Source organism: Aspergillus alliaceus (genome assembly GCF_009176365.1).
Source record: "Aspergillus alliaceus strain CBS 536.65 unplaced genomic scaffold BDW43scaffold_23, whole genome shotgun sequence".
In the NCBI taxonomy this organism is placed as follows: Eukaryota; Fungi; Ascomycota; class Eurotiomycetes; order Eurotiales; family Aspergillaceae; genus Aspergillus; species Aspergillus alliaceus.
Genome location: NW_022474706.1, coordinates 24,654 through 46,866, shown reverse-complemented (window position 1 = coordinate 46,866; position 22,213 = coordinate 24,654). Strand labels below are relative to the sequence as shown.

General features: G+C 47.1%; 9 protein-coding genes across 9 annotated transcripts; 6 read left to right on the top strand and 3 right to left on the bottom strand.

The window, feature by feature from the left end:
• Positions 1-3,328: 3,328 nt before the first annotated feature.
• Positions 3,329-3,727, top strand: BDW43DRAFT_311274 (uncharacterized protein; the record flags this gene model as incomplete). The annotated part of the gene is made up of 1 exon (XM_032047155.1): positions 3,329-3,727. The coding sequence occupies one exon, from the start codon at positions 3,329-3,331 to the stop codon at positions 3,725-3,727; it is 399 nt and encodes a 132-aa protein (XP_031900037.1).
• A 2,090-nt stretch (positions 3,728-5,817) lies between these two features.
• BDW43DRAFT_276679 (uncharacterized protein) lies at positions 5,818-7,160 on the top strand. Its single transcript, XM_032041977.1, has 4 exons — positions 5,818-6,338; positions 6,407-6,514; positions 6,580-6,736; positions 6,809-7,160. The coding sequence occupies exons 1-4, from the start codon at positions 6,025-6,027 to the stop codon at positions 6,995-6,997; spliced, it is 768 nt and encodes a 255-aa protein (XP_031900036.1). The 5' UTR covers positions 5,818-6,024; the 3' UTR covers positions 6,998-7,160.
• Positions 7,161-7,281: 121 nt separating this feature from the next.
• On the top strand, positions 7,282-8,272 carry BDW43DRAFT_300390 (uncharacterized protein; the record flags this gene model as incomplete). Its single annotated transcript, XM_032044884.1, has 5 exons — positions 7,282-7,333; positions 7,366-7,463; positions 7,623-7,719; positions 7,766-8,034; positions 8,093-8,272. 5 exons carry the CDS (start codon positions 7,282-7,284, stop codon positions 8,270-8,272), a joined length of 696 nt encoding a protein of 231 aa, XP_031900035.1.
• A 1,307-nt stretch (positions 8,273-9,579) lies between these two features.
• On the bottom strand, positions 9,580-11,419 carry BDW43DRAFT_89807 (uncharacterized protein). The gene is made up of 2 exons (XM_032050672.1): positions 10,763-11,419; positions 9,580-10,712 (listed from the first exon to the last, which is right to left on the bottom strand). Exons 1-2 carry the CDS (start codon positions 10,972-10,974, stop codon positions 9,809-9,811), a joined length of 1,116 nt encoding a protein of 371 aa, XP_031900034.1. The 5' UTR covers positions 10,975-11,419; the 3' UTR covers positions 9,580-9,808.
• A 57-nt stretch (positions 11,420-11,476) lies between these two features.
• On the top strand, positions 11,477-13,266 carry BDW43DRAFT_276676 (glycosyltransferase family 31 protein). Its single transcript, XM_032041976.1, has one exon. The coding sequence runs from the start codon at positions 11,669-11,671 to the stop codon at positions 12,977-12,979; it is 1,311 nt and encodes a 436-aa protein (XP_031900033.1). The 5' UTR covers positions 11,477-11,668; the 3' UTR covers positions 12,980-13,266.
• A 706-nt stretch (positions 13,267-13,972) lies between these two features.
• On the top strand, positions 13,973-15,157 carry BDW43DRAFT_319741 (uncharacterized protein). Its single transcript, XM_032048966.1, has one exon. The coding sequence runs from the start codon at positions 14,125-14,127 to the stop codon at positions 15,127-15,129; it is 1,005 nt and encodes a 334-aa protein (XP_031900032.1). The 5' UTR covers positions 13,973-14,124; the 3' UTR covers positions 15,130-15,157.
• Positions 15,158-17,256: 2,099 nt separating this feature from the next.
• On the bottom strand, positions 17,257-17,632 carry BDW43DRAFT_311268 (uncharacterized protein; the record flags this gene model as incomplete). Its single annotated transcript, XM_032047154.1, has 2 exons — positions 17,257-17,430; positions 17,480-17,632. 2 exons carry the CDS (start codon positions 17,630-17,632, stop codon positions 17,257-17,259), a joined length of 327 nt encoding a protein of 108 aa, XP_031900031.1.
• A 615-nt stretch (positions 17,633-18,247) lies between these two features.
• Positions 18,248-20,081, bottom strand: BDW43DRAFT_89774 (allantoate permease family MFS transporter). Its single transcript, XM_032050671.1, has 4 exons — positions 19,774-20,081; positions 19,295-19,718; positions 18,837-19,239; positions 18,248-18,759 (listed from the first exon to the last, which is right to left on the bottom strand). The coding sequence occupies exons 1-4, from the start codon at positions 19,982-19,984 to the stop codon at positions 18,331-18,333; spliced, it is 1,467 nt and encodes a 488-aa protein (XP_031900030.1). The 5' UTR covers positions 19,985-20,081; the 3' UTR covers positions 18,248-18,330.
• Positions 20,082-20,492: 411 nt separating this feature from the next.
• BDW43DRAFT_89751 (DUF1445 domain protein) lies at positions 20,493-21,632 on the top strand. Its single transcript, XM_032050670.1, has 2 exons — positions 20,493-21,299; positions 21,368-21,632. The coding sequence occupies exons 1-2, from the start codon at positions 20,598-20,600 to the stop codon at positions 21,512-21,514; spliced, it is 849 nt and encodes a 282-aa protein (XP_031900029.1). The 5' UTR covers positions 20,493-20,597; the 3' UTR covers positions 21,515-21,632.
• The last annotated feature ends 581 nt before the right edge of the window (positions 21,633-22,213 follow it).

Genomic DNA, 22,213 nt, shown 5'->3' with positions numbered 1-22,213 from the left:
AATAACAAGTAAAACTATGGAATTAAGAAGACTAAGTATCATTAGCGATACAAGTAGAATGAGTATTATATTTATTTACTTCGATAGCTTCGTAAGGCACCACAAGAACCAGGACTTGAGATCCAATTGTTTCTATTATCTCAAGGCTAGCAAAGAAGTTGTAAGATATAATATATTATGTGAATATATATGCCTCGTACCAGAATAATCTATTTAACAGTCAGTTGTCGCAAGGTAGCAATATTGGCTTGCCTTAGTTTATCGGCTATCACTCTATTTATGCCCAGGATACTGCAGCAAGTCTGGTTGTGTCTCGAAAATACAGAAGCATGATGCCATGATCGTTACCACAGTTCTATCCAAAGCACCTATACCAATATCAACCCGGGATAGGTCGAGAGCAGCAGCGGTCTTCCAGTGGGAGAAAGCGGAGGTGGCGATAGTGGAGACGACGGCCAGATCAGAATTCTGTTGAGTCGTAATCTCACGGCAGCAGTAATTGAGCAAGCTAAGCAGCTTAGGAAGGACTCTCTACATCCCGCTCGAGTGTGGCCAACCAGCCTCAAAAACTCAACCGTGAGGGATATCCTGGACATCAATCACTTCCGTTCTACGTTGAGCGACTTAGAAGAAGCACCGGGCGGTAGCATTTCTGATTTCAAAAACGCAGTAATAGAACTATTGCTTGCCCTTCAAAATGTGGTTAAACATTTTGAGTCACTGTTCCATCAATCTGTACGGGTAGATGGAGGAGACTGTGAGAGAGGATCAAACAGGAAGGAAAATCAGAGTCCCAGAAAGCGTGGCGGTTTCTCTGTGCAAACGGCACTTAATACCAGCAAGTTATGGGAGAGCTGGTGTGCTTCGCGCACCCTGTCTAGTGTCATATGCTTCTGGAGAAGGCGAAGATGTATTTCTTCCTCGGCAAGGCCGAAACTCTAGCCAACAGTAAAGAAATCCTGGAACGGCTTTCCTACCGACTTGAGTTTCTTGACCGTGCTTCCAATGCCGGAATAGAAAATACGGAGCGGTCGAGAAGCGTCTATATCTCCTGATAACGCTGGAAGATCAGCCCTCTCAAGTCTTACAAATGCTGTGAGCGGTCAAGGACGAGGCTGCAGCAACCTTGAGCGTGCGGATTTCAGGTCAGAACTTTTACGGCAAAGATAAAAATACGCTCCCTATTTGTCCTTCACGTAAAGAGAATTTACGGCAAATCGAAGGGGCCTATATCAATCACCAAATTGCTGCAGATGACATAGCCGTTAAACGATCTCACATCTGCAAAGGTCTGGAGGCATGCCAAAGCGCTAAGATTTATAATTCCCAGCTCTACAGGAGTGCAGTGGAGGAATTGCATCAGTATGACGCGAATCATTCGCTCGGCCTATCAAGACGGTAAAGGATGAGATCAACCGACTTGTTGAAGTTGTCAAGGGAGAGATCAATACCACGTTCAAGTTTTCTCTTTCCAAGACATTGTTGCGGCCATGGGAATGGTTGTGATGGCGCAAGGGAAAGGCATAATTGGTCTTCAAGGCCTCAGCGTATTGGAGCAGGCAGGCGCCACAATCCCCACTGACGACGGTACCAAGACTAAGAAGGAGTATGTAATTCGTCGAGTGGATAATATACAGGGGACTATCGATAGTCTCATGGAGGGCTACCAAGCCAGCACGGATGGTACGCTCTCCACCAACGATCCAGATGCGACGAAGCTGCAGATATCACAAAAGGATATGAATAAGCCTATCAATTTATGCTGGGATTCCCTAAGATACACCACATATCAGCTGCGGCTGAGACAGGGACCAATGTTTGTCCAAGTGATCAATCAGCCTGTGTTATGCTTTTCTAGACTATTACGGGGGACCCATTTCAAAATCTAATCATGTGCTCTCCTGCACTAGCTCCAGTATACTGTATACACTACACATGCATGTAGACAAATAGAGAAAGATAGACTACTAGTATGGCTGTGAAAAGGCTAAATAGTTCACTAGTTATGGAACATACCAGTGACGTAGACACAGTGCCCTCCTAATACTAGTACATGGCTTACAGCCATAAAACATAGACTTGTATGTCCAAGATATATAGTATAGTTATAGCTATATAGTTAGACTGCTTTATTTTTAAGCTTGTCTTTTATCTCAGAAATTATGCTTCAGGTAATCAGAGACGGTATATGGATATTCATTGCCACATAGCTTAGTTCAACACAGTCACCACGTAACATCGTTACTGTGAATAGTAATTATTACTAGTTAGTGGAGTCCTTACTACTAAGCATGTGGCGTATATATTTAGAGGACCTTGCTTTCACCTTGCCTTTAACTATTAGCCAGCCATTAGTATCCATTCCGTTATTAGTTTAGATCATATTCCGCGTAGGTTTGCTAAGGATACAATCATAATTAAGAACTAATCCAAGCTAAAATTTAACATGCGTTATCCTATCTAGTAAATACCCCTTCCCCACAGTAAGCGGCACAGAGAAGTGCGTCGTACAAGTGTATGGTACGTGCTAGGCCATAGCATGCCATATATTGCTGAGCTTGTTAACTGATTGGAAAATCTCAACAGAGTTTCGGCCACTCAGCCCGCTTCTTGTAGATGCTCAGCCAGCCACAGCCAGAAAAAGTGTTGCATATCGCGATCTCGGTCATTCAAGTTCATTATTGGGTTAATGCTCTGGCTTGGTTACGTGTTCTATATTCGCAAAGGTTACAGTTATAGGTGTAGCTGATGTCGAAGCTTAGTATCAATCATCAAGGAGAGATTATTCGGCGTAGAAGTGGGGGCCTGATCTATTATTACAGCTTAGAATATTAGGTGGTACAGCAGTATCTCAACAGCGGAATTTTTGAAGCAACTGTGTGTCTGACACGCCACAACTGAAATATAAAAAGCTGTACTGAACTTTTCTTGTTTAATTTGGAAGAAAGATAGTGATAATCATGACTATTACTTTTGCTTTCTTTCTTTTTTTTTTTTTTTTGGTGGGGGGGGGGAGAACTTTACCTTGCCATAATGTCAGATTCAGACGAAGCGCGTTATTACCGGGGTGAGGTCAAATGGATTGACATACCTATTGAACTTAAGCCTTCACTTATCAACTCACCATATGAGGAAAAGCAAAGGCATATTTAGAAATTATTGAATCAGCTCTACCGCTAGTGCCAGAACATCTGCCATACATTTCTGTAAACGAATACCCTGATACCCTGATACAGCAATACCTCAGCAGACAGACTGCAGATCTGAAGCTATATTCTGAAGCCTCGGGAATGGCAGGTCGACGTTGATATTCTTGGAGATCCGACTGATGGCAGCGATATCCCAAGTAAAATGGATATTTCACGAAGAAGGAGAGGAGGAATTACAACTCTCTGCAGCAATTGAGTTAGAGGCTGGGGGCAACTCCGCCGGTTCCTATGGACCGCTGAACTTTTCCGCAGAGATTAAAGCGGAAACCGGCATAAGCTGGATGAAGACAGTTAAGACACAATATGCCCATGATACTACAATCGATGAGACAAAACTCTATGTTCCGATTCCTATAAGAGCAAAGCTGATGAGCGATGTCATTTCTGCCTACAATACCTCTTTTGCTTTGTTCTTGGGTGCCTGGGGAGTGACCGTGAACACGGGGGGTGTTGCATCAGACGATTATAGGCTTGATAGGCATCAGGATCAGATAAACAACGGAATCTCAAAAAAGTGAAGCGACAGCTGCTGAGCACGCATTTGGCCATGAGTATCGGAAGTCTGGAGGGCTAGAATATGAATGGCACGGAAAATGGTATACGGAAAACGCATTGGTTAAAATCATTCCGAGGTACATGGATGCCAGGTCTTTGGTTTACTTCAGGACCTGGAACAACTATTTAAAACTTACTGGTGACGAGGAGGGATCTGTCGTTGAGATTGGCAATTATGCTTTAGTTGATGCCTATCGCAACCCGTCTACAGAGCTCATTTCCGACTATCGACTTGGCGTCCCTGGTGGCTTTCAGACTCAAAAGCTTTATGTTGAGGTAAACTAAAGCAAAGTTAGTTTACCTTGCAGTATAAGAATCGACAACAGGCTATCAACAAGCATTGATCGAGAATTACCGCTGTGTCCCTACGGACTTGGCCAGCCTGCTCGGCGTTTTCTAATGTTTACTGGACGGGGGATTCAACACGTCTATCACAGCGTCTTTTATATGTGTTTGGATACTTGTTCTGAAATTTTCTAAGGCTGTTCTTTGTTCCTTTTTCTTTCTAACTGTTGTCAAATACATTACTGCTATCTTGACAGTGGTAGTAGTTATGTAGAGGTGAGGTATTTTTCACAAGTCATCTCAGCTTTCTTATTCTGTTCAGATTTGTCTGGTTAGAACGCCACAAGTATAGATAAGGCTGGGAGTAGTGCATGCAATTCAGTGCACACGCACTACTTTTTAGTGTAGTGTGGTGTGGTTGGTGGTTGGGGGGGGTTGACATATTTCAGTGCATGCAGTGCAAGGTCCCGCACTACACTACACTACACTAAATGCACTGAAGAAGGACCTAAGTCCTCCCGGGGAAAAAGTTGAGCGTGTGGTTTGAATTAAAGTTCTCCGGGCGCATTTTTGTTTACACACTGGTCCCTTCATCCAATCCTTGCTCCAACATTTCTGTGCAGTAATCTGATCAAATATGGACCCAATCAGCCCAATCTGTTGAAGATATGGTGTATAGCTAGTATATAGCTAGCCACTTGGCAAGTGTGCGGGGGTTTTAACCCCTGAGAATCTCTCCTTCTTCCTTTATCTATTCAGGCAAGATACTGCTCAATTTACGTCTTATCTCTTTTCAAATGCCATCTTTCCCTGAAATCACAAAACAAACCAAACCTGGTGCTCTAAATGTAACACCTTTCGCGATGCCGAGAGCTTCGAGTCCAATAACGCTGGTCAAAAGAAGAAGTTATGCAGTCAACATGGAGAGAAAAGAGCGCAAGATAGGGTATTTAATGACTGGGACAGCTTTGAAACCTAGCTTCACATCTGAAATCATCTGGTATAGCTCCAATCTAGCCTTGCTTATAGTCTGCTTATAGTTATGTCTGCTGCAGAATCAAATATAATCTCTTGATCTTAAATATATCTTTAATCTAGATTTTACCTGTTAGATTCACTTCTTGCTTGTCAGTACTGGAGGATAGTACTGTTGACCGGACTCTAATGAGCAACACAATCCATAAGCTTGCTAAGATAATTTAGAAGAGGGGTAGCTTTAGAATTTGGGATTGAAGAACTGACTGGAATTATACTGTATATATATTTTAGTTCTCAAGACACTGAATACACAATCTATTCTGTAATAAAAGGACTGTATAATATATAATAAATAGAGTGCTTTTTATACTAAAGCTATCTTACTTTTAGATCTTTACTTAGTAATTACACAATGGCAGTCACTTTATGACATATCTATTATAGGCTATATATAGATCAGCAGCTACAGCAAGTGAAAGGAATCTATAAGTTTATGGAGAAGTTCATGGCTACAAATATATCAAACAGGACTATAGTCCAGGAAATAAAAATACTGCAAATCATTGCACATTTTATGAACTTGAGCTTCTTGGAAGCATCCCGCAACTACATATTATAACTGAAATATGTACTGTAGCTGGGCGCAGGCGCTTCTGTGAAATAATCTCCAACTGTTATCATTCACGGACTAATATTTTACCGTCTTCAAATCACGTGCTTTAACTTTTCCCCAGAGGGTTAAGGGAGGTTATTGGAGATAACAAATGAACCTCCCATTACATATGCAACACTTGGACTGATAGGCAATGGAGGCATTCATAAAACAGTCGATTTAATCCACAACTTGTCTCTACCCCTTTATCTATGTGGGATGGAGATATTAAATTCAAATGAAGTCAAATCCCGAAATATCCTATATTTCCAACCATTTAATCTTCCTCTACTCAGTCGTATCAGGTTTAATACCCTCCACTAGGCAAAAAAGAAAGAAAATAAAATGGCTACATACCTCATCACCGGATCCTCACGAGGCCTGGGCCTCGCTCTCGTATCCCAACTACTCACTCTCCCAGTTGCCCAAGTCTCATCCATCTTCGCAACCTCCCGAGCAGCCCAGCCCAGCCTAAACCTGAAGCAGCTTATCGAACAGTCCTCTGGACGCGCCTTCTACGTTCAACTCGACACAACCGACCCAACCAGCATCAAGACAGCAGCACTAGAAGTCCAGCACCAGCTCCGAGGCCGAGGTCTGGACGTCCTAATCAACAGCGCAGGTGTCCAACCGCTCACGAAAGGGGGCGTGGAAAACATGTATGTCCATATTTGCCCTCCCAATCCTCAATTTGTAAAATGTGCCTATAATAGCAACAATCCACCAGGGAAAACCTCACCGACGCATTCAAGATCAACGTAAACGCAGCCCACGAAGTAACCCGCGCATTCCTTCCGCTCCTCCGAAAGGGGGACCGAAAGGTCATCGCTAACATGTATGCCCCTCTTCTATATTTTCTTATATGCCATGCGACAAGAAAAGATTCTAAGTAAAGCATAGATCTACAACCCTCGGCTCGATCAACAAGGCATCGACCTTCACGGCTAAGTCCAGTCCAGCGTATAATATTACCAAGGCTGCGTTGAATATGCTTACTGTGCAATATGCGCTTAATCTTGAGAGTGAGCGATTTACTGTTTTTTGTGTTAGTCCTGGGGTATGTACTATAATATACTTTCTAACAGTATGGCGCAAAATGTGGTGTAAGCACCGTGCTAACGAGACTTAGTGGTTGAGAACCGATATGGGCGGGGACAGGGCGGATCTCCCAGTTGAGACGGGTGCCGAAGCCGTGCTGAAGATCATTCTTGAGGCAAACCATGCGGAGACGAATGGGAAGTTCTTGAATATTCATGTGCCGGGGTGGGAACATGCGAATGGATTTAATCAGTATGACGGGGAGGAGATTCCTTGGTAGTTGGACACATGGGGGATTTGCACTCCACTATGTGAAAACATTAGGATAGAAGTCAGAAGGAATCTGTAGTCAAAAACGAAAGCTTGATCGTATACGGAGGCGTGCAGAAGGAGTGGTGATGGCGTTGTGGATCTGGAGGCAGTATTTCAACATGACATCATACTAATGGGAAAGCATAGTTAAGGCGCCTCTGGATCGAATATAAATTCTGAAACAAACTATATATTTTGATCGGAAATTTTATAGATAATTACTTATCGAAAAGAAACCAAACACCCGTTAAAATGGGCTACGACTACACCGTTTACAAAGGATCCAAAGACGGGTCTATAAAAAGTAAACCACGCACCGTGATGCCCTCAAGAAAGACCAAGTTCTAGTGCGCGTCACCCACTCCGGCGTCTGCTTCACAGTCGTTCACTACCGCCTCACCGACATGGCATTGGGCCACGGAGGCGCCGGAGTGGTCGGAGAGACCGGACCCTAAGTACAAGATCTAAAAAAAGGAGATCGAGTAGGCTGGGGCTATGAACACGATTGCTGCGGAAGATGTGCCATGTGTCTAACCAGATGGGAGACATTCTGTCCCGAGCGAAAGATGTACGCATCTGCCGATCTAGAATAGGGCTCGTTTGCATCGCATGCCGTCTGGCCCGAGTTGTTCCTTTTCAAAGTTCCCGATGCGATTATGGATGAAGACTCGGCGCCACTGATGTGCGGTGGTTCTCAATGCACTGCACGTTGCGCAGGTTAAGCCGACTGCTCGAGTGGGTATTATTGGAGTTGGAGGACTGGGTCATTTGGCTATCCAGTTCGCGGTGAAGATGGGCTGTCAGGTTGTTGTGTTCTCCGGAAGCGATACCAAGAAGGATGAGGCGAAGAAATTGGGAGCAACGGGATTCTATGCCACCAAGGGCGTCAAGGAATTGAAGGTCCCACAGAAGCTGGATAACCTTATTGTGACGACTAGCAGTCAGCCCAATTGGAATCTGTACATCAACCTTCTGAATCCGGGGGCTACGACCTCGCCATTGACGGTGGGCCTGGGGGGATTTCAAGTTCCCGTATATGGCGCTTCTGGACAATGGTTTCAAGGTTCAGAGCTCTATTGTCTCGGCGAGGCAGATTCATAGGGATATGTTGGACTTCGCGGCCTTCCACGGTATCAAGCCGGTCAATATGTCTTATCCGTTGACGAAAGACGGCATCGAGGATTGCTTGAAGACATTGGAAGATGGGAGGATGAGGTACCGGGGCGTGCTGGTTACGCAGTAGAGTTGAAGTGTAGTACTAGCGATCTGAATGTAGAATATGCGTGTATAGTAGAGCTGATGACGAGAGTGTTTCGCTTAATATGATGTTTACTCGCCATGTCTCATATAGTTGAAGCATGAGCGGTGCCTTGACAACCGAGAACTACACTAGCACAGGGCAGGGGGCGCTGAAATAGGAAAGACGAGCTGGCGGGCGGCCCGCTACGGAAGATTGGATGAATGGAACAATGATTTCTCTTAAACTAAGACAAACTAACCTTGGCTACGAAGTCGGAAGTGCAATTTTTCATCTATAGAGGTGCCTTACCAAATGAAGCATGCGAAGAACATCCCAAACGCTAGCATGGGTCTTTCTAGCGGGCACCTGATTAGGGCTAGTTACCTAAGAGTCATTTCTCAACACTTCCTAATATTTGAGGAGCTTGTCGGCGCCATTTTCTTTTCATAAACCAGGTATTAGCAAAGAGAAAACTCAAAAAGCCATGGCAGAACAGTCGGCCCTACCTAGCTCTGCTACAGGAGAACCAAGGGCATCTTTCCTGTTCCAACGAATCCTGGTCCGAGCCATGGAGTTCATCCATGGTAAAATTTCAACACCCGGATAGAGAAGAACTGAACAATAACCAGAGAGTCTCGCTTCTAGACTCTCTCTCCCTGGGTGGGGCTGGGCGCGACAAGACTTCATCACCGAGCGAATCGGGACCGACAATGAAGGGCCCTGGGATTTGTTACCTATCGAACAACTTACTGTGATACAACGGATGGAGAGTGGGAGCGTGCCATGTCTATTTTAGATCGTTACATGTGGTATTTTCTAATAGGCCGGGGATCCTCGAGGTACAAATCTACCGTCGTGATGCAGTTTCTCTGGGATGGATATCGAAATGTGATCATCCAGAATCCATAGCTGGAGGCGCGTTGAATACTAGGATTTGTCAACTGCATACTCAGTTTACAAAAAAGTATAATGTCTGGGGGACGGATGCTCTGCGCTTTCGGTTTTGCTTGACAATCGACCGGAGCAGTCTCAATCAATTTTGGCAAGCCCGCACCCCCCGGATCATCGAGAGGGAAATTCATATTTGGAGTGGTCAAATGAATGCAGGGTTGGGTTTGTTAATCTGTTTGTTATGCCCAAAATTCCGACCCTAGATGAGGATGCGACCCTTGACTTTGAACCTCATCCGCCTTTCGGCAATCATTCGCTTTGGGAAGCGAAGACTGGGGCCACGATATCGATGAAGATGCCTTTCAAGATGAGAGTGCGCCAGGCTACATACTTTACACGTATGGTACTCGCTTCAGAGAGGAAAAGCGAGATGAATGGGCCAATGGCAGACCTCTGCGCCAAGATTATTCTAAGTGACCGATTGCGCCGATATGGGGTAGAATAAATAGTTTCGCGAGATATAAGTATCTGTCCCTGTAAGATTACTCATTTGAATATGGAAGTCTGGGCTAGTATAAGGGGATTCCTGGATATAGTCTATCCGGTAGCAGAGCTCTAGAGCCCCAGCATTCATATGTATGCAAACGTTTAATCTATATCATTTACATCTCCATTCTTTGTGCGTTGATGCCTTTCAAACAGTGCCCGCGTTGCCTTTCCTCTCATCGGCGTCTGTCTAACCATACTAAGGGCAAGCGTATCTGTCAATGTGTTACATACCGGCTGTCGTCTCGAGATATCTATCCAAATCCGCCGATCGTACGTCATTAGGTACTGGATCTCCGCCTGCTTCGGCGTCCTTGAAAATGTCATTCGCGTCTTCGGAGTGATATTCTTTATTCCTAGAACCCAATGCAAGTTCGACAGGAAGAACTGATCTAGCTCCAGCTCCGTTAAGCCATCACATAATCTCAATAGTCTCCAACATTGCTGCACATGTTTCCGATCGAGATCGAGTTTCACGTCCACCTTATCGTGATCAAGCATAAGTGATATTTTCGTTATTAACGATCGCGTTTGCGGCCGGATACACGATAGAAAGTTTATAAGAACAGTCGGGGTTTCGAAAGCAAAGCAATTCTCCGTCCAGAATACATGTGATGCCTCTTTATAGAACTTCTTGTTGATGAGGAATACGTGAAGATTCTCCCGACGCGCGCAGAGACACTTGAGGACCCGCAAAGGCGGATGTGGCTCTCGTTTCGACCGGACATTATCCGAGTAGCAGTTATCGCACATGAGCTCATTCGTCATCGGTGGTGCCCATTGACTGCGTGCGGGAGATACAAACACGGGTAGTTTCGAGCCCCAGATGTACCATCGACAGTCGGCGCAACCATGAACCAGGTGGCGAGAGTCTTCATTTGCCGGACCGGGGAACTCATAATATAATGGCTTGCACCAGAAGCTGTGGGTGAAGTTGAATTTGCATGGTTGTACTAAGAGAAGACGGTAGACATGGTTGCGCACCTCTGAAGGGAGGGCAAAGAATCTTCTTTCGTTAGACTCGGTCTCCTTCAGTCCAAAATCAGAGATATGCACCTATCTAAGAGATCAGACTCAGTTTTCTGCTCGGCTATCGCCTTCATCCGCGCCCCCTCTTCCGCCGCCGCTTGGGCCTCGATTATGGTGCGATGCTTGAGTCTGGCTTGCTTGACACCCTTTGGCTTTGATCTGGCGCGTAGTCGGGTAGCTGGATCTCGAGCGAAGGGGTTGCGCTGGATGAGTTGAGGCTCGGAGATATCGATCGCCATGGCTGATGATCCCCAATTGCGTGATTGATCCACGCTGATGTGTATTGGTTGTCCTTCTCCTTTTTCTTCTTTTTTTCTCCCTTTCTGCGCTATTTCCCCACAGTGAGGGAGCTAGGGGGAGATTTATAACCTGCATTGTGGAATACTGTCATTGTAGACCTATAGTTAATTTTGGCTTAAATTGCTCGAACATCGTGAGATAATGTTGAGTCATGCGCCGCATAGCCTCTTGACTCATGTCTCAGCCACTCAGGCTTATCCGGTTAGTTTGAATTGGACCTGAACAGTTTAGAACAGAAAATACAGCGATTTGAGATTAAATCCAGAAGTCCGTTCGAAAAGAGTAAGGGGTAGAGAGACCTCGAAAAGAAATCAAATATGAGTGCCTAGTAGATACTGCCATGGAAGGAAGAGACGGTCCGGACCAGTGTCCGTGCCAGAGAGGCAGAAAGAAAGGTCCAGTGACCCCACCGCGGGCCATTGAAAGGCTGTCATCCAATAACTTGACACCTCCAACCACGAACTTCCATCAATCAACTCTCAAGTCCACGTCAGCCCCAAGTCCTCTCAGGGGTCCCTTGTCCGCACACACCCAAACCAAAAATAATATGCTGTTAATTTGTCACCAGTCCTTCTTAAGTAGCAACATGGCCTCCCGCTGCTGCTGCCGCGGTCTTCGGCCCAATTGCACTCCATGACAGCCTTCCGTCCTGCACGTCGCCCCCCCGGACGATTGACCTGGATCGGCCCAATCCTGGGCCTCCTCGTCCTCCTCTTCCTCTACACCTGTCGCCACCATACGCCAATTCCGCGTCCGATCACCCACCACTCCAATGGCCCCTCCAATTGTCCAGATCTCCCAGCCCTCAAGGACATCCTAGTTGTCCTCAAAACGGGCGTGACCGAGGCGCGCGAGAAAGTCCCCATTCACCTCGAAACCACTCTCCGCTGCATCCCAAACTACATCATCTGGTCCGACTACGACGAAAAGATCAACGGCGTCCAGGTCCACGATGTCCTCCGCAGCGTCTCCGACGACATCAAGCAAACCAACCCCGACTTCGACATCTACAATCGCGTCCAGCAAAATGGCAGAAAAGCCCTTACAACCGCCGACCTGAACCCGGACGTCAACTCCGCCATCGGAAAACCCAACAACCCAGGCTGGAAACTGGATAAGTGGAAGTTCCTTCCCATGATCGAGGAGACGTTAAAAGCGCACGACAACGCGAACTGGTACGTCTTCATGGAGGCTGATACGTATTTCTTCTGGCCGAATTTGATTGCCTGGTTGGAGAAGCTGGAGTACCAAGAGCCGCATTATCTGGGGAATCAGATGCAGATCGCCGACGTGGTCTTTGCGCATGGAGGGTCGGGGTTTGTGCTTTCGGCGCCGGCAATGCGGGCCGCGGTTACGTTGAGGGAGCGGGATGTGAAAGCGTGGGATCGCTACACGGGAGAGCATTGGGCCGGGGATTGCGTTTTGGGGAAGCTATTGGCGGATGCGCACGTAGGAATGCTCTGGTCGTGGCCCGTGCTAAATTCGGGACAGCCGGCGGATATTGACTTTTTCTCCGAGGGGTATCTGAAGAAACCCTGGTGTTATGCGCCGATTGCATATCACCATCTGCAGCCCGAGCAGATTCGCGAGCTTTGGGAGTTTGAGCGGGCTTGGGCCCGGGATGGGAATAAAGAGATGATTGTGTATCGGGATGTTTTTCGGCATATTGTGCGGCCGAAGTTGGGTGGGACGGTGACCAATTGGAATAATCGGCTTGGTGAGGCGCCGGGTAAATCGAGTATCAGCTTGGTGGAGTGCCGGGTGCTCTGCTATAGTGATACTAAATGTGTACAGTTTAGCTATGCAGATGGGAGGTGTTGGACCTCCAATGTGGCTGTGTGGGGAACTCAGAAGGATGGAGTCTCTTCCGGCTGGATCACAGAAAGAGTTGATGCCCTAATTGAAAGTATGGGCGCCTGTCCTCATGCAAAGTGGATTGTTTGAATGTGTTGTCATGGCCCCATGTCTTTCTCTTCCATGTATAATTGATGTCTTATGAACGTGTTGTCTACGATTGACCACTGTCGCACAGAGACCCGCAAGGGACCTCCACCCCCCTCTGATCGTCCTCCGCCCATTAGTAGACTCGATCAACTTCTCACATCCCCCTATAACCCAAGTCCACTTTCGTAGGCATTGCGGTATCTCTTCCCAACTGTATGAATGACTGACTCCCACAGTATTGACCCCTTCTTCGAAGGTTAGTGGATTTAAGTAACGGTGAAGCGAAGATGTTTTCATCGATCGTATCTCGAAGCAAGTCCCAACGAACTCCGCATGATCATAACACACCTCCCAGGCGATCAGGTTATCCCGCTTCCTGGGAAAGGGAAATAAATCGGAATTGTATTTCTGTTGCCTCAAGCTTCCAAGTGTGACTCTGGACGGAAAGTAGATGATGATCACTGTCTAGGCCAGACAGTCCTGAGCTGACGTAGGCATCGGTCTGATTCTCTTTTTCGAGCATGAGGTCCTGACTCCATATTCGAAAGTGGTGAATGGAACGGCTTCTTTTCTTTTATCATTTGTGGAATAGTGGCTGATGGCCTTCCTTCACTTCACAGCCCTAGTATGATACTAGCTAGCACTATATACTCAAGAGTTGTGCTCATTTGGCATAAATAGTAACACAACTGAGGATCTAAATCATCTAAATTATCTCCTAAATCCGAACTTTCAACGTTAAGATCTATCTCCGTCTTCCTTTGTCTACCTTAAACCCCTCCTACCTTAGGAACTTGGCTCCCACTGGAGCTAAAGCTCTTACAGAGCAGGCCAGATCAACTAATCTGCACGCCAACCACCTACGCTAAGCTACATTCTGTTGGCAATCCCGGCAATCCCCCACTATTTTCCAACATACCCCAGATGAATGGGGCCAATTATAAAAGCAGGAAACCCAACACATATTGAACCAGAAAGCACACCGTTGCGGCTCTGTCACTGCGCCTTAGCTCCTGTGGTAAACAACTTTGGGTATAAAAGGGGGGTTTGTCCAGCCGGAGAATACTCAACGTCAACAACCCCTTCAGAGTCACTGTCTCTTTCGCATAACAGCTAACCACTCTTACCAACCAACCCTAACCCCAATGTCTCGCTACGGGGAAGCCCACGCCAACCCCCAGGGTGCCGGCGACGCCCGCCCAACTGCCCTCCAAATTGTCAAAGACGCCGAAATGGAAGGCAAGCTCAAGGGCAAAGCAGCCGTAATCACCGGCGTCTCATCCGGCATCGGCACCGAAACGGTCCGCGCCGCCGCAGCAACAGGCGCAACTCTCTACCTGACCGCGAGAAATCTAGACAAGGCGAAAACAGTCCTAGCCGACATATTCAAGCCTGAGCAGATGGAGTTCGTCGAAATGGACAACTCCTCCCTGGAGAGTGTCCGCACCGCGGCAAAGACTATCCTCTCCAAAACCAACAAAGTGAGCCTCCTCATCAACAACGCCGGGATCTTGGCCCCGCCGGAACTCTACCTCTCAATGGAGGGCCATGAACTGCAGTTTGTAACAAACTACCTGTCTCACTTCTTGCTCTTCAACCTACTCAAACCTGCGCTGCTGGCGGCCAGCACTCCGGAGTTTCAGTCGAGGGTCGTGAATGTGGCCTCGGACGAACATAGACACCATGGTATCCCCGCGTCGGATAATTATAGCTTCCAGAAGAGCGAGTATGATCCCTGGAAGGCATATGCACAGTCGAAGACTGCCATGGTCTACATGGCGAATGAGATTGAGAGTCGGTACGGCTCACGCGGGCTTCATGCGCATAGTGTCCATCCCGGTGTTGTTGGTACCAATCTGGGGGCCTACCTTAGCGCAGAGATGCATCATATGATAATCCACAACGAAAAGTGGAAGCCTCTGTGGAAGAGCCTTGAGCAAGGTGCTGCTACAACGGTCTGGGCGGCGGTCGGCACAGAGCTGGAGGGCAAGGGCGGCAAGTACCTTGCTGAATGCGCGGAGGCAGTTCGTGGGCCCGAGGGTAGTCCGGATCATATGGGAACGTTTGTAGGCCACACGTACAAGCCGGAGGATGAGACTCGGCTGTGGAAGAATTCATTGGAACTGGTGGGATTGTCGGATGATGCGTGATATTGAAGTAACGAAGCCAAGGTAATTTCCAATTCAGTCGATGTGTGTTGCGTTTAATGTTACTGTTTATCACGTACAGGGAATATTTGCCCTTTCCTGGCGTTACTACTGCAATCCCATCACGGTCTTTCCTGCCTTTTTGCCGCAACTTGCTCTTTCTTTTCGACTAGCCCTCGTAGCCTGTCATAGTACTCACACAACAGAACTTACTGGCTAGCAATCCCCACAGTCACAACCCTGGTACTCAAACCATATACCCCATTATCAAGTGTCATTACTATAACCAGCCCACAAAAAGCAAGCCGAAACCACAAACCATAGGTAATTCTACCAAAAACAGCAAGTCATCCCCTAACTAACCCAAACTATCTCCAGACCCCCATCAAAATGAACACCCCCGAAGAAGCGCTGAATGAGAGCGACTTCGACCTAATCAAAGATCTACGCTACACCACAATCCAAGAGACACTGCGAGACAAGGGCTACGGCAGGGACAAGTATTTTCTGCGATTCAGAATTACCGTACATGAGACGAAAGAAGTCTATGATATATTCTGCGAGGAGGACTGGGACCGTACTCTGGACAAGATGATTTCGTTCGCGTGGGAGTTTCAGTTGGTGGCTGTGCCAAAGGGTGGTGCGTATGTCTCACCTGATAGAGTCAATATATGTATGGCTAAATCAAGGAGAGGTGTTTATAGGTAATCCTGAGTCTGCTAAGGAGGCTAGTCAGGCGTGAAGGAGGGCTGGATATCGGAAACTTGGTGGACTAAATGGTGTGGACTAAGAGGTTTTTTTTATAGCTTAACTATGGAAAAAGAGGCGGGCCCTATATAGACCTAGGATGGATTTTGAGGGATGAATAGTCCTTTACAGATTTTACATGATGCAGGATGCAGACATTTATACAGGGCTAACCCGGACATCGGAGTTCAGTGCTATATTAGTAAACCATATCCTTGGATAGATTCTATATTACCGTACGCAATAAGATATAGTCAAAGTACCTGAGTTATGGGTAACGCAAAGTATGGGTTCTGGTAGGCTTGGGTTGTTGTAATAAACTAAATCGGCCTGAATCGCTTGAACTCGGTGCAAGTACATGGCCGTAAGCTTGAATCTTAATAAAGTTGCCATACGAAACCATCTCGAGCCGACAAAAGGATAAAGAATCATGTGTCCTGCCCTGGAAAGAGAAATTATAGAAGCTTTCCGGTAAGAACAGGACGACAGTCAATGTTCTCATTATGACTTCTTGTAGCGAAGGAGCTTCTACTCGGATCTATATCCCATAGCCTTTCGACACATTCACTTGTCACTGCCCACACCCAACATGTTATCATTGTTCAGATTTTACACTCAGCAACTTGAATAAGTGAGATTGTGGGATTGGCATCTCACTCTTGCGCGAGTTTTCGATGCCAACCCTCCTTCCCCTGCCAAACGGGAGTGAGGCTTTTATTATGCATATTATGGACTTGATAAATGAATATTTGACCGTGCAGTACCACTTCTACGCAGATAACCTAGCAAAGCTCATGTTCATAGGGTTTCCTTGTTTCTAGTATTCCAGTACTTGGGAATAATCTTTGTGTAAATTACTAAATGAAGGAGAGGGAGAAAGTAGAGTAGTGTATGCAGAGAGTAGAAGAAGAAATTAGGAGTCACTAGGAGTCACGACTAAGTATACATGTTTGTAGGATTATCCTCACGTGTTTTACCGTAACCCTACCGCTATATCAGTATTCGGAAAGCAAAGCCTGCATTATTATTACTCTAACGTGCAACTTCTATCAGCTTTATACTATGCTTTCCACAAACCTTTTGGTGAGTTCAACGAGAAAGTGGTTCCATTCACTGACTACCTTCGTTAGGTAACAACCACGTGGCAATACAAATCACAGCTTTTCTCCATCTTCCAACTACATCAATGTGTCGATCCCATCACCCTGCTACTTTTACACCGCAGACCTTGTATTGCGTTGCCCTATTCTAGGGTGGATTAGGACCATCGCATGGTGAACAGATTAAACAGCGACGCTCTAGTCACTCAGATCAACAGGAGCTTTGAAGATGCTCTGACAGCAATTGAAGTCGGTCGCGCAGCTGGATGCTACTTACACAGATTTAGGGGACGAGGACACCCTTATCAAGAGCGAAGACATTGTCACTTGCCTCAAGAAGGCATATTAACTGAAGATCTATTTTAATTCCACATACATAACGCTGAGGCTCAAAGACACACGCATAACCCATAACGTAGATCGTAAAATACCGTATAACCATGAAGGATCCTAATCTCTAATTTCGTCAGCAAAACCTCAACGAACTGCTCCCTCAAGTCACTTACCATTACTTCCACCATTGATAACAACTCACCATCTTCCTCCCCCATGATGTCTCCTAAACGCACCCCCGTGGTGCCCTCCGTGATGTCCTCCAAAACCTCCTCCACCGTGGTGTCCGCCACCTCCCATAAGGCCACCAAGTCCTCCTCCTCCATGATGCCTACCATGGCTTCCTCCGGCAAGCCCACCAAGCCCGCCTCCGTGATGACCGCTTTGTTGTCCTCCTAAAAGACCACCAAGCCCTCCTCCACCCATCCCCATTCCAAGTCCCCCGCCACCGTGATGATGTCCCCCACCACCATATCCGCCAGGCCCCATCTCAAAGCCTCCGCCGCCAAGACCAGGCCCGAACTCGTGTCTTCGTGAGGGCGGATATCCGCCTGTTCCCATTCCCATGCCGGGGTTCACACCGTGACGGCGATTCCCGCCACCAAGGAGGGAGAAGCAAGAGCCCATATTCTTCGTTTTGCTCGTCGGTTATTTAGGGAGGGAGTATAAAGCTGAAACGGAACGTTGACTGAAAACTTTCGCACAAGATTGTTTCTAACAAAATTAAAAATAAACAGAACTATTTTTCAACCCAAGTAGATAATACATAAGGCTGAACCAAGTGAACTGTATAGATTTATTTAAATATACACTCCGGTACCTTTTTTCCCAATCCAAGATTGTAGTAATCGTACGCCATGACGTCATCTACGCAACCACCAATAAAAACCTCCTATATCTACGTTATGGGATAAATGTAACCCTAAAAAAAGAAGATTCCAAGAAAAGGTTGCTTCCATGACATAACCAATCTAGGATTCTTGCCCCTGAACCATTGGAACTCGAATAGAATAAAACTAAGTAACTAGTAGTGATACTTAAACTCCACATCCGCGTCACCCGTCCTGACTCGCCGCGTATCCTCCTTCCCGTCAATGATCCGCTCCTTCTCGGCATTCTCTTTCTTCAGATACATCGCGTGTGCAGCGACTACAACCTGTGCTACGACGAGTGAGCCCAGAGAGAAAGCATTGCCCAGGACGTAAGGGGACTGGCGGTAGACTTGGCCTGCGACGATGCCGGCGCAGTTTCCGATGGTCTGTTGGAGGCCGATCTCGAGGGCTCGGCGGTATTGGGGGGCGACATTCACGTTAAGCCAGGCGACGTTTAGGCCGACGCCGGTGTAGCAGGCGATGGCGCAGAGGTAGGTGGCGAAGTATTTGACAGGGTCACTGGAGACGGCTAGGAGGAGGATGTAGCCTATTATGCCGAAGATGTTGGCAATGAGGATGTACTGATTTTGCATGTTAGCATATCAGTCACTTCACGATATTGTAATTTAAGAAATATGGAAGAGAGGTGAGAACATACGGAAGCAAACCGCGAGAACCGATCCGCACAATAAGCCACCGCAATAAATACAATCGCAGCCCAGATATAAACCGGTACGGTCAACACGTTACTCATTAACGAATTATACCCGAGACTCTTTAGGATGGTCGGCAGGAACGTGCTGAAACCGTAGAGGAGAATATCTTGGCAGAATTGCGTGACGGCGCTGAAGGCCAGCTTGGGATCGCGCAATGCGAGCCACATTTCTTCCCAGCTGAACTTATCGCTGCCAATATATTTGCGGCGTTGTTCGTTGCGGACACGCATCATCCATTTTTCTTCCGCCGTGAGGAAGTAGGACTCTGCTGGGTTATTGGGGAGACCGAACCAGATGAGGATAGCGCAGAGGATGCTGAAAAGGCCTTCGATGATGTAGACCCATCTATTGGTTCTTTTTAGTATTGTTTCTAAAGAAGTGTGAAGGGGCAGGTAAGTACCTCCATCCGGCCTTTCCTCCTATTCCATCCATATGCAGCAGTGCATAGGCCAGTAAGCCCCCGACCGCACCGGAGATAGCTGCACAGCTGAAAAGATAGGAGACGCGCTTCGCCTGCTCTTCTCGTCGGTAGACCATTGTCAGGTACAGGTTTAGGCAAGGGAAAAGCCCCGCCTCACAAGCACCTAGAATCAACCTTGTGGCGTAGAGCGCAGCGACATTCTGCACGAATCCCGTAAAAATCGTCGCGAGAGACCAGACGATGCACAGTCCAGTAAGGATATTGCGAGGGGTGAGCTTTTTCATCAACACAGCCCAAGGTGATTCGAGAAGCACATATGTTACATAGAAAATAGACACGGCGGTGGAGAACTGAGTCTCGGAGGCGCCAATATCCTCGGGCATTCCAGCGACTTTGACATTACCTGTCGCGAGTCAGTTCATTCACGTCGCATTCCCAGTTGGAGAGTCAGAACATACCTATATTCGTGCGATCCAAAAAGCACGATAGGTAAGTCAACATAATAATGGGCACAAAAGCTATATCGAGCTTCATAAGGAGCTTCTTCTCCTTCTTTGGGTCGAGCACAACATCGTTGACATCGCCGAGGCCCGATTCCTCCACGGAGGTCTTGCGATCATTTTTATTCTCCAATGGAATATCCTTCTGGTCAATCGACATTGAGGCCATCGAAATGAATCGACCCTGTATCTATCAAATCCCCGGTTCGTCGTAGGAGGTGTACAAAAAAAGGGTACTATAGTTGGACTCCCACGCCAAAACTACTAAGCCAGAGCAGACAGGGGGAGGGAGAATCTGGCGTTAAAAAGAATCCACAATCCATGCCGATGATATCTCCGTCACAATTACCCATCGAGATAACCGATGCGCATCTTCCCCTCAACGGGCATAATCTATGGTCCCGTTATCAGAATAAGGTATCACTTGAGTAACAGAAACTCGGCCAAGGTCCGCTTCTCCGCTCGTGGAAGGCGCCTCTTCGGGCCGATAGCCCCAGATAAGTGGTGGAGTGGACTTTATCAGTTTGTTTGTCCTATTAATCGCATTCGGTCATTGGGTGAACCGGACTGATAAATCCCCCAGATATCGGTTTGTGGGCCCCGATGGTGGATATGGGGAAGTTTGAGTGGGTTGCTGGCTTTCCCTAGGGCTTGGCTCTTGTTGATTGATAGTTACGCCGTCATTCCGGACTATACCAAATATAATCCCGCGGGGAAGCCCATGTAACCTAAGCGTAGAATTTATAAGTATAACAAACAGAGAAAATAAGGGCATTGTAGACATGGCCTCCCCACGACCACCCCAAGGGCAATCGGCCCACCAAGTCCGCAGCCTCAGCCGCCAAAATCACGTCACCAACACCGCCGGCCTAGCCCCAGGATACTTACAAGCCAACCTCTTAATTCTGCCCTCGCGATACGCCGAGGACTTCCATAACCTCTGTCTCCGCAACCCTGTTTCCTGCCCTTTACTCGGCCTCACCTCGAAGGGTAACCCGCACACCATCTACCCTTCTACATGTATCCAAGAAAAAGACTTTGACCTCCGCACCGATTGCCCGAAATACCGCATCTACAAAGATGGCAAATACCTCGAGAGCAGGACCGACCTCCTTAACCTCTGGACAGACGACTACGTCGGCTTCTTAATAGGATGCTCGTTTTCCTTCGAAGACGCCCTTTCCGAAACAGGGTTGAAACCTAAGCACCAGATCACGGGTACCATGGTTTCAATGTATAAAACATGCATCCCATTGTTAGCGTCCGGGATCTTCAAAGGGGGGACTTGCATTGTTTCCATGCGACCGTACCGGGCAGAAGATGTAGAGAGGGTTAGGGCTGTCACGAGGCCCTATTTGGCCACACATGGCGAGCCAGTGGATTGGGGATGGGATGCGCTTGAGCGGCTGGGAATTAGAGATATTGAGAGCCCAGATTTCGGAGAGAGGCAGGATTTTGAGGAGGATGAAGTTCCAGTTTTCTGGGTGAGTTCCTTTCCATTGTCTTTCCTTTCTTCCTCCTTTGCTTAGGTGCTTTATTAACTGTAAGACAGGCGTGTGGTGTGACACCACAGATGGCAATTGAATCTGCAGGAGACCGGATCGAAGGCCTTGTGTTTGCCCATGAACCGGGCCATATGCTGATCACGGATTTTACCGTCAAGGACTTGGAATCATTGGGGAAGCCTCGATATAATTGACCCCACTAGTGTTTCACTTCCTTTATTCTCCGTCTCTCTGTTGAGCTACCTTGGGTATATACCTCTAGTAATTCACCAGTTAGTAAAATGCAGTACTGGCGAGTTCTCACCGCGCAAAGCGAAGATAGAGAAGGCCATTCATAGCGGGAAGTCAAGATTCTAGAGATGGAAAGTATTATGTTAAAACACGGTCGGTATAATCCTGGTAGAGCAAACAAAGCTATGGTGGAACACTCCAGCTGATCGTCGAAGATACCTAGCTCAGGTGAAGATCAGAAAATCCCTCTATACCACCATTATGAATCAAACTCAATGTCTCTTTCATTCTCCGGAGCTCAACGGCAATCTGGGTTTCCTTTACTTCGTTGATTTATCATATGTAGCAAGATCTCTTATCTTGTTACTGTTACCTTTTGTTTCTCTGTGTCATCAATTGCCTGGCACGACCCACAGGCGATCCTTTAGTCCGCAAAATAGACATTACTAAGCCGAGGTTCCCCGGGAACAGAAAGGTCGTTATCAATAACACGATACATCCAACTCGAGGTGCTTGTGCGCACCTCGGGTCGCTTGGTGGCCGGAGGGATTTCGGTCAGAATGGATACATAACGCTTTCAAACCAAACTATTGTGCGTGGGAGAGAAGGACCAATGCAGGAATCCGGCCAACAGCTACGTAAGAAGTACTACCGACAATAAG